The sequence below is a fragment of the Coloeus monedula genome, assembly GCF_965178545.1.
Source record: "Coloeus monedula genome assembly, chromosome: 2".
Lineage (NCBI taxonomy): Eukaryota > Metazoa > Chordata > Aves > Passeriformes > Corvidae > Coloeus > Coloeus monedula.
The window spans coordinates 106,216,049-106,227,490 of NC_138782.1; the positions used below are offsets into that span (position 1 = coordinate 106,216,049).

The 11,442-nt window shown below is 39.8% G+C and overlaps 1 protein-coding gene across 4 annotated transcripts in view; it reads left to right on the forward strand.

Moving 5' to 3' along the window:
* Positions 1-5,707, forward strand: part of LPIN1 (lipin 1) — an 83,375-nt gene extending 77,668 nt beyond the window's left edge. For all 4 annotated transcript variants that reach the window (XM_082303446.1, XM_082303447.1, XM_082303448.1 and 1 more), the window contains 2 exons: positions 1,173-1,276; positions 2,134-5,707. In XM_082303446.1, the coding sequence (XP_082159572.1) occupies positions 1,173-1,276; positions 2,134-2,293 (264 nt within the window). In that variant the 3' untranslated portion in view covers positions 2,294-5,707. The remainder of the gene's footprint in view (positions 1-1,172; positions 1,277-2,133) is intronic.
* The last annotated feature ends 5,735 nt before the right edge of the window (positions 5,708-11,442 follow it).

Consider the following 11,442-nt stretch of genomic DNA (forward strand, 5'->3'; position numbering starts at 1 on the left):
AAACTGTAAGTTACTATTTCAAAAGTAATTACTGGTAGCTCACTCCCATGCTTGGTGCCAGAGTCCAGGCTTCAGGTGTGCTGCGATGTGCTTATGGCTTTGTGAAGCTCAGGATCACAGCTTTCTCAATTTTCTGCTCTGGGTTTTCTGTTTTGGTTTGATTTTTCCAAGAGTAAACTCAGGGAAATTTCTGTACACGTGGATGTTATAGGTGTAGACAGTGTGTGAACTGCCATGATGATGAATTTTTGAAGTGACTGCTGTTCACTTTTGTTCAGTTACTTAATTTTTTTGAACAGTCTTTACAATGTAGATATAAAAATAAACTTTTGTCTTCATTAACATTCCAGTTTTTCACCACCTTGGCTTTTAAAACCATGATTTATATTAGCAAAATGGAAATTGTTTTTGCTCTAATCTTCTGGGAGATATTTTCAACTTTGGTTTTGTCAGGCTTTTCTTCAGAACAGATCAAAACTTATTAATTGTTTTCCTTAACAATTTGAATTTCTTAGAAGACATTCTTAATTCTTACACCAAAATGTACTTCCCATAGTTGTATCTGCATTACCTGCTGCGGCTCTGATGCTGTTTTGCCATGTATTTCTTGCTTTCCCTTCTTTTCCCCTTTCTCTGACATGAAGTATGGCATATGGGTATGGCACAAATCTGAACTTGGGAGCTAAGTGATGGCTTTGTTATAGACAAATTTGTTATGAATTTTATGACCTTAAAAATAATTTCTGTTTTATGTGTCAGTTACATTTTAACCTCTGTATACTCTTGTAACATACTTGGTACAATGCACACAGGACTTCAAATATGCTCTGAAAGGAAAATGAAGGTGCTAATGCTTTTACACCAAATATCACTAGTTTTTTACTGAATGTTGTTGTTATGTCAAGGGAAATTACTGAAAAAATTAACATGATTTTGGTAACAATTTAAACTCAAGTGGCAAACTTCTTATCTATCAGCAAATGATCTGTTTCATGAACATTTCATTAGATTGACCTCATTTGTAACATAATGGAGAATTTCAGGCACACAATAACTAGGTAAATTAAGTACCAGTTCTCTGTACATATGTTCTTTTGTGTAATATATTCCAACAAGATTACACATGATTTTGCAAAGGCAGAATCATGATTTTTCTTTTATTTTCTTTTTAGGATGTTTATTCTTATAAACAAGTGGGGGTTTCTTTAAACAGGATATTTACGGTTAACCCCAAAGGAGAACTTATACAAGAACATGCAAAGACAAACATCTCATCGTAAGTAATCTCTTATCCCTAAGAGTTTATGGACTAAATTAATTTGCTGTGCTAACTTACGACTCAAGTTGCCCAAAGATCCGTTCAGTTTTAGTAATTAAAGATTCCTTAGAATACTTCAAACAAAACAAAAAAGATTGAGAATAAAATACAGACTTTCCACTTCCTTTCAGTTAAACTGACAAAACCAATTTTTTTGTGTTTAGTATAATATATTCCATCTACTTTAATCATGTAGAAGATTTAGAAGTAGATGATTTAGTCTGCATAAAAGTGAGACTCACTAGTTTACTGACTCCAGCTGCCTTTTCCTGGCCTTTTCAAAATTTCCTTTTCCTGGATCTCCTATCTAGAAGAGCCAGAAAACAAAACCTGAAGAGAGGATCGAGTGCTTCCAGCAAGGTGCTTAGGCACTGGTAACCCCTAACACTGGAATGGCCTTTAGTAATGTTAAGTGTTAGTGTCCTTAATTGAGGGGGAGCCATGTGTGTATAAAATATGAATAATCAGTTGAGCAGGGAGCTGCTTGAGCCAAGCTGGACAGAAATGGAGAAGCAGAATGTGGTGCTTGAATATTTTAGCAGATGATCTGGATGTAAAATGGCATCTGTGTCTCACTAGGTAAGTATCACTTGTTAGAACAAATGTATTAGAATGAATTTTTTACCCGAACTGTGAATCCTTTCTGGAAGCTGGGCACCAAAATTAAATTTAGTTCAATTCCTTTGAGGAAGTTGACTTGTCCACCTTGTCTGTTTTGTAAATGTAGTCATGCCTTAGTGGTTGGGGACTTAAGAAAGTTCAAAATAAGTTGATCTGAAATGGTTCAGCATACTTTTAATTTTTTTATTTCCCAGCTATGTCAGACTCTGTGAAGTGGTAGATCACATTTTCCCTTTGCTGAAAAGAAGCCATTCTTCAGACTTCCCTTGTTCTGACACCTACAGCCAGTTCACCTACTGGAGAGAACCTCTGCCGCCATTTGAAACTCAGGATGTACATCCAGCCTCATCTTAACCCCATCTCCAAATTGTTGGTCTCACCTCAAAGAATGGGTTGGTTTGTGTTGCAAGGACACCACTTGGCTTTTGCTGTTGACAGTTCAGTTGGAATCTGTGAAGTTGTGAGCATTGTATTCTTTTGTTGTGAGCAGACTTAGGAATGCTTTTTCATACTTAGTCAGGTTTCCAGACAAGAGGAGTCTTGCTAGGGATAGGAGTTGCGTTTCTAGGTCCTCAAATTCTGCTATGCACTTTCATTATATGAGGTCAATTAAAAGTGATGTTGGAGTTGCAGTTAAACATGCTGTAAGGTTGTAAAGTGGTTCCATGTCTGTTCTGCATCACTGAAGCCATCTTTCATCCTGTCAGAAGCCCTTGCCAGTAAGGGAGCTAAAGGTGCTCACCATTCCTGACATGATCTGGTGACACAGACAGGGATTGTAATCCATATATCAAAATTCTTCTCTCTGAAGGAGTAAATGATTCTTTCCCTCTCCCCTTGCTTGACCAACAACTGTTTGTTTAAGAGTTGATTACTGGTCTAGATCCTCAGCAGATGTAAATCAGTGTAGCTGTCAAAACCAATTGAGCTGTGTTTGATTTATTCCAGCCTGTTTTGACATGGGACATTTCTGAGGAAATAAATTATGTGTAATCTAAATAGAAAGTAAATGAAATAGGATGGCCAGATTCTTCCAGTCTTTCTCAGTTTGAGAATCATGCTTCAAGAGTAGCTTTTTGGATCAAGGTAAATGTGCAAGTGGAAGATCCAGGCCACTTTGGATAGTGCCCACCTTACTGGAGTGGGTGATTTTCAGTAAACACATCTTTCACATGCACTGTGTGCTGAGATTGAAGATTTGTTACTGAGCCAAAAACAGTGAGGATTTTATCAAAATGGAATATTTTTGTTTGAAATATTATTTTGATTAAAATGTGAATTTTGATGCTGGTGAATAATGCATCTCAGGTTTTTACTATATGGATTTTTTTTGCTTTGTTTTGTATCATAAAGAATGGATACTTTTAGTGCAATTTACTCTCCTTTAAGGTAATGAAATCTCTTCTTTTTTTGTTTTTTTTTTTTTTTTTTCCTTATTTATCCAGACACAAGCTGTAGATATTGCTTTTGACAGCCTTAAGACTAAACTGTGTGCACTAAAAGCAATACTGTGGATCAGTTGATAACATTTTCTAAATGGTCTGCCTTTACACAATGTGGTACTTAAAATATGGACTCCAAGTGCCCACATGCCAAATGATTTCACATGTGTTGTAGTTAGGAGAGAAACTCTCTTTTTCCTTTTGTAATATATAGAAGAGTCTAATTGCTCTTTGAAACACCGAAAATGGCATCCTGGGATTCTATGTACATTGTATTTCAGTATGGCTACACTGGTGGTTCACAAGCTGTGGTCTCTGCTGCCTTGTGATCTGAGGCTGTGGTACGTGTTTTGCAGCTGCTTTGTAGTGTTTTCACTTAAAAGTTTAATAACAGGAAGGCAGAGTGGTCCAGGAGAAATTTTAAGATGTGATTATGGTTGTTTAGCACCCAGAAATTTGGAAGTGGTTGCTCTGTATCACATTTGTTCTGTAACAACAAATTCTGGTTTTGCATGTCAAGAGTGATAGCAATATATAGATAGGATGGTAACTCTCTGGTAGGGGTTTTCTAAGGTTTACTACAGAACACTTTATGTGGGATGTTAGTGGGCCAATTTATGTTTTCTCTGTGCCTTCAGCAGTAATGAAAACAAGTGCAGTTCTTTACACAGATGCAGTGAGCAGTGGAGAGCCCTCCCTAAGTCTTCCTTTCACACGAACCTTGCTGCTTCAGGCAAAATGAATGTCCACTTTGGACATACCAGGATTAGACACAAAGAGGAAGAAATGGGTGTTTGACAACCCAGACTGACTGTGTTCTCTTGAAAGTTTAAAGAAAATGCGAATATCTTTTTACTTAAAGGTGTAAGAAATATGGGTGGATTTTTTGAAAGACAATCAGTGGGGATTGCAGATTGCCAAACTGAGATGGTTGCATCTCTAAATATAGCCACACTTTCCTTTAATTATCTATTAATACTTGTCATAAATGATTGAATAAATGGATGAATGTACTAGCTAGCTGCATCCTGCTTAAATTCAGTTTTGGTAAAGACCTATTTCAATCCATTTATTATGCAAAATAAATAAAATAAAATCAACCCTTCTCTTCAGTGAAAGGCTGTCAGTTTTGTGGTTTTTATCCTTAACTGTAGGTAAAATCTGTTTTCCCAAGATACTACACATAGCCACTCCCATCAGAAAAGATGGTCCCTGAAAGTTCTCCACAATTAAAGCCTGTGATACATTTATGTGTAACTTAATAAATAGGATAATTTATGTGTAACTTAATAAATCCAGGGTTGTTTGTTGCCTTTAGTATTTGAAACCAAATGATAGCGTGAATGAGGAACTGTTTTAATTCTGTCAGATTGTGGCCACAGTGCAGCACTGGTACAGGTAACTCTGAGGTGCTGCAGAATTTGTCCCAGAGTTTTTCAAGACTTGGTTAAACAGGGTTATGGCTGACTTGATCTCGTGTTAGTTACCATCTCCTTCAAGGCTGAAGTTGGACTGCAGGACCTCCAGGGGTCTCTTCTGACCAACATTTCTGTGATTCTGTGACGTTCAGCGCTTCACTTCTGACTTGCTGTATCCCCCTTTGTATCCAAAATTGAAATATAACTGAACAGTATCAGGAATGTGTGTTTCTGTAACTTTTATCAAATTTACTAACAAAAAAGACACTTATATGAAAATCAAGAGTTTGACCTGCTAGAAACATCACCATACTTTTCTAGAAAGTATAAGACATTTTGATGTGGTTGATGATTAATTTTAGCATAATATTTAAACTGCTTTAATTCATGTAGAAGAAAAAGGGATGGTTTAAAAAATTGCTACTCTTTCTGTGAAAGAAAAAAATTCAACCTTGCTTGTGGTGTAATGCTGTTTTTTGTTACAGAAAGAATGTGTTAATATAAGTATGCAGACACATTAAATCACAGTATATTCTATTCATGCAATACACAGAAACTAGAACATGCAGCAGTGAGGAGTGACTTATGTTTATTTTCTTGAAGCTGATGACCATACCATTCTAGCTATGTCAGGGAAGGGGAGGAATGTTGTGCTTGTGGCATTGGTTATGCTGAAGATAAATGTTACTGCTGTAATTTGGGGAAGGAGGAAAAAGAGGTATTGGGTATTTTTTATTTGTAGATATGGTTTGTTATTATTTGAAAGCCTATTTATATACAGTGTTTACTCTGTATATGTATGTGCTACTGCAGTGATGAAAATAATTTTAACACTTCATTTTGATCTGCTGAATGCAACAAGGGTAGAAATATATATTGTAATAAAGGTGAAATGAATTTTTTCCTGACTTTTCTATTTTTCTGTATTCTTTGATAATGGCAGAGTGCTTTTGCAGAACTGCTGAACCTGTAAAGCATACCTTTTATATCTCCAGTCTCCACTGCCTGTTTCTTACTGGGGCTATCCAGTGTAACTTGCATTATTTTTGCTGTTTGGCTGCAGTGTTCTACCCAGAGCCTTTTAAAACTGGAAGTGTTTACTGAGGGAGACAGGGTCAGGATCTGGGCTCTGTCTGTTTTGGGATATTGGAACAGCACCTTGGAGCCAAGAGCAACCATACAGGAACTGGAATAAATTGGAGCAGTCAGGAATCCTATCCCACCCCAGAATTTTTTGAATATTCCTTTTGTCTAATTCCTAGTGTGACCTAAGCAAAAACTAGCCATCTGTTTTGAATGGGGATGTTGTCATTCATGGCAATGAGATCAAATAGCCTTTTTTTTGGGGGGGCTCCTCTTCTTTGACACTGCCCATCCTGCTGGAGAAAAGCCAATACCCTTTATTCCCTCCTGGCCCTGAGAACACAGGGCTGCCTTTCACTGCTACTGCCAGGTTTGCCGAGCAGACTCACTGCAGCATCGTGGTACTGCCAGGCTTGTGCGTGCTGGTATGAAAACAAAGATGTTCGGGGTTGATAAGGCTCTGCGGCATCTCAAGTTCTCTGTTAAAAATACAAGAGCAGCCGTATTTGGGCAGCCTGCAGTCACTGCATCTTCAGTCTTCTCTATTTTCTGTATGTCTCTGCCTTGTATAAACATTTACCCTGGAGCTCTGGAGATGGGCTTTGAAACGAAGGTGCCCTTTTAATTAAAAGTCAGAGAAATGGTGCTTTTGCATCAGCAAACCAAACTTTATAAGGACGTACTTACTGCTCCTGGAATATCCCATTAACACCAGAGATACAGCAGTCTGAGGGAGGAAGCTCCTCAGGAACAAAGACCATAAAGTTGTTAGGAGGGTTTTTTGATGCCATGGGGAAAGTAGGGAATATTTCCTGAATACTACATTTTCATTGTTATAAATAGATAATCTTATTTCAATATACATTGCATATGCCATCAAGTACCTCAGGACAGTTCATTGCAAGAGACAGAAGAGGGCTGATGTTAAGAGCTAGTGCCTAAAAATGTAACTAATATAAATTTCAGCTCTTTTACGAATGCATGAAAAGATGAAGTCTGAAGATTGTTCTTAGTGGGTTTTTCTTTGTGTTTATTTTTTTCTTTCTTTTCATAAAAGTCCAGCAAAGTATGGTGGTGAAGGGAATATACTCACAGTGCCACGACCTTAGGTAGTCCTCACTCTTTCGCATGCAGTAAAATACAGCCACTCATTCTGTTCAGTAGCATGTTGGAGATAATGCAATCAAAGGGCTGCTTGTAAATGGGAGCCACGAGACTGGCTCTAAGGAACACCACAGTGCTGAGGAGCTGTTGGGTGCTTTGGGAAGAGACCTTCATTGAGACCTTTCCAGTGACTGGGAACTGAGGGAGAAAAAGGTAAAATGAGAAATAAGTTTTCTTCTAGGGGGAACTAGAGAAAGGGGACAAAACCAGAATGTGGCCAAAAAAGCACCTTCTTGTTCCTACCTCTGTGCTGGCCCTGGGTGATGCTGGGTCAGATGCTGAGCTCTGCCTTGTGCCCCCAAAGCAGCTCTGCCTGACATCCCGAGTGTCTGTGCTGCACAGAAGGCATCAGAAGGCCATTTTGGCTGCATTTGCCAAACAGGAGAGAGTAACACTGAACAAAAGGAGTTCTATGCTCAAGTGTCCAAGGAATACTGCTGCCAGCAAAACAAAGTTGCAATTACAGCTAAATTTTAAGCTTATGTAAGTACTAGGGCTTCTTTATTATTTCATGAACTTGGGAAACAAAGCTTTCACCTGCAGTATCTGCACCGTGGTGGTACCATGCGTGCATCCTCTTAATACAGCTTGCTTCAGTGAATAAATACAGACATCATCATTTTCCAGCCTATTTTAGCAAGTGTTTAACTCATCCCTCCCTGAACTGAAACTTACACATATTCTTAAGCACTTTGCTGGATTAAGCCATCTAATTCACAGAAAACTCTGTACTGAGGAGATATAGTTTCTGAGCTGAAGAATTGATCTGGCTTTGCAAATGGTTACCCTTGGACTGGTTTTTAGCCTCCAGCACTGTCAGGTGTTCTGCCTACTGCCAGCAATCTATTTATTGATACAGGAAATCCATTTTGCCTTGCCTTGCTTTTAATGAGTTTTGCAAGCAAGTGGCCCCTTCCTGTGACTCATTCTGTGTTTTCTGAGCGGGAGATTGTGGTTTTAAGTTTCACGTTGGAAAGTAACCGCTGTGTCTGCTTTCCTTGTCTGCTGGAATCTCAACAAGAGGAATATGTTTTGGAACAAAGAAATGTAAATGGAGTAGAACAGTTCATGTTTCTTTGCAAAATTGTATAAACATCCTTCTTTTCAGGACAGTTAAAAACACTAGTGAAAAGTGAAAATAAGACTTGTTTTAAAATAACAGCTTTGTCTTAGAACATTACTGTTAACACGGGCAAAAAAAGATATTTCCCTTGGTATCTCTATATGTTGGCCCTTTGATTTATTGCCAATAAATATCCAAAAATTAAACAGTGGAGGCCTTTCTCTAATCTTACTGACACAAGATCAGCTCCATTAGCATCTGGATGGCTGCTCAGATATGCACAGCTACGACTGCAATCTGAAGTGTGAATAGCAAGTGCTACAGATTTCCATCCAATTCAAGATCCTTTTCATCCCTTCAGAATACTGGAGGCAAAGAGGTAGGTGATGTGAATGTATTTGTTTTTGACTTTTTCCAAAAATATGGTGGCAGAAGGAGAGAATGCTCAGCAGGCTTGGACCGTTGGCACTGAAAACATAGATTTACGTTAAAAACAGCCATAAATACATCAAAACCAATGACCAGGATAGTTTCCATTCCCCATTGCTAGATACAACTATTTATATTTCAAGCTCAGTGCCTATGTCTGTGCAGATAAATTGCTGCCCAGTAAAGGGCAGGGATCGTTTTAGGCACTCGCACCAAGGGGCTCGTTTGGCCGGTGTCCAGCTGCCTGCCTGCACACAGGGGCACTGCTGGCCTCTGCTGACCCTTGCGCCGCGCCCAGACCTGGTCTGGGTGAATGCTGGGTTCCTTGGCTGAGGTCACAGGGGACCTGGCTGTCAGCAGACTGGACAGGCAACTGTGAGCCAGGGCTGGGGCTCGTGCCCTCACACTTTGCTGACGTGCCTGTGCTGTATCTGGAAGAGCCAGGTCTGGGGCTTGGGTCTGGCAGTGGTTCCTTTCCCCATGCATGTCCCAGCTGACTGCGCAATGAGATACTGGGACCTCTCTTTCTAGAGGCTTTGAGATGAGCTGAGCTCTTCCTATGGCTTGAGGAGGTGCTTCAGTTCATCTGTAGCTCAGTTCGAGCTCTCAAGAGGAGGTACACTCTGGTCCTGAACTTCTTTCACCTCTGTCTCCTGGGAGCCTGTGCAGTATTAACATATGTTAGAGAAGCTGCAGTTCTGCAACAAGGCCAGAAAAATCTAAAAGCTTTGCTAGCACAGGCTTTTTAGAGATGAAGTGTGGAAAATGAAGTGTGTACAAAAAAACATACCTGAGAGCAAAAAAGTATATTGGGAAAGCAGAAATTCAAATCGTCATTCTTAAAATGTGACCTTCCAGTTACCCCTCTCAGTTGTTAAGTTGAAGCTGGCAGACACAACAGTTAAAAGGAAAAACTGTGAGGCTCAGAAAGTGAAGCAGCTTGATTGGGAATGTAATGAGAGGAAAGAAAGAGGAAGACTCAATATTATCATGCTTCTTTCCTGCAGAGATCCAGATATTGTGTAAAAATGCAGTGCCCTGTATTGTGGACGTTTTTTGCTGATCTATATATGGTGTGAATGGAAATAACAAGACACATGTCTATTTCTCAAAGTATGATGGGGTGGGGTGGTTTTTGGAGACATTGTTTGTTTTGTGTCAGTAACAGATTGTATGGAGTTACAGCGACTTAGGGAGCAGTTCAGGCGTTCACACACACATTTCCTTCTCATGCACTCTGCACAGCCTGAGAGCCTGCACAGGTATTGCACCTTTCTGCAAAGCTCATTTCTCCTCTTGCTCTGGACTGCTCTTCCGCACATAATTGGCTTGGAATCACTTCCATTTCTTTTGACCTAGTAAATTCCTGTAAATCAGGGCTGTGGTTTCATGGGTGGCTGATCTGATCTACTGGATTTTTTTACTGCCTAAAGGAAACAGCCACTTTCCCTGTTTGTTCCTTCTGATTCTCCCACCCCCTCTCTCTACTCCTGGGATAGTTTTGTTCTGCATTAGGGAGTTAAATGGGCTCAGAGGAAAGCAGAACCTTATGCTTTTGTCTAAGTCTCCTGAAACTGTAACCTCAATTTTACTATGTCCATCCCAATTCTATACTTGACCTCTTTTATTCTAATAGTAATCATCATATAATTGTGGGCAGATTGATAGATACCAGGCAGTGACATGCCTAGTATCTATCAGCGAACTTGAGAGCATGGGATAACAACATTCAGATGAGAACCTGAATGGTAACGTACAAATGTAAAGAAATTGCAGGATCAAAACCACCTGCCTAAAATGGAGGGACTAATAGAAATGCAAAAACCTGGTCCCAAGTAAGGAACTGGATCCAGTCTATGCCCTGGCACAGAAATCTTGTGTTGACTGAATGAATCCTTCACTGTGCTTTGTGCCTTATGTCTCCATGCAGAAGGAGGGGATGACAGCAGTTCCTCTGTATCAGGCATGCCTTGAAAGCAAGGCATTAATGCTTAGAGATGCTGTGATATGAAACTGAGGTATCATACAAGAAAGAAAGATATTTGAACTAACAGCAGTGGCTCAGCTTCTGAACACCTGACAGTCAAGTTTTATTCTTGCTGACCAAGAGAGATGGAAGAATACTGTCTCCACTTAGTATCAGGAAACAGAACATCTTGGTAGCCTCAGTAAGATCAGCTTTCATTTCCTGAGTCTGTTGTCAGGGTCCCAGGTGTCAGTCTTCAGTTTGTTCAGAACAAGGATTGAGAGGAAGCAGGGAGCTTGAGGCAGATCCTAATTTGTCAAGTAAAAGCTTCTGGCCTTCAAGCTCATGAAGACTAATGCCTTCTGGTACTGGGGTAGCATGTAGGATGCCTCAGCATCAGCCCTGTGGTAAGAGACCACCTACAAATAGAGCCCAACTAGAAGAAGAGAACCATCTACCAGGAAAATCCAGAAAAAAAGGTATTGCAAGTATAAGGCTATTTGGATTTGCTAGAAATGAGCAGTGGGTTAGGCTGAAGCAAATTAGCATAGTCACTGTAACAGAGAGCAGTACATACCAGGGCATCCTAGCTTGTGTGAGCTAACACCTGCTCTTGGGGTCACTGCCTAATGTCTGTTTGCTTGCTGGTTATGTCCCAGCTAATTTTGCGATGCAAGTCTAAATCCTTCAAACCACACATCCAGTTTGTAATTTAAGCCTGCATAATTCTATCTCTCCTTGCTTACACCCACTGTCTCCTGGTTTATACAGGCCGTTGCTGGTTTCTGTAAGAATTACTGCACTGATTGATACATGAAACAGGAAGGTAGGATGTTTTATTGTGGAACAGTATTTAGAGAGATGCAGCATCTGTGTCTAAAGCGAGAGATAGTTACAGGGTTAGACAAGTAGGCCATCAATTACCGGAGACTGAGGTT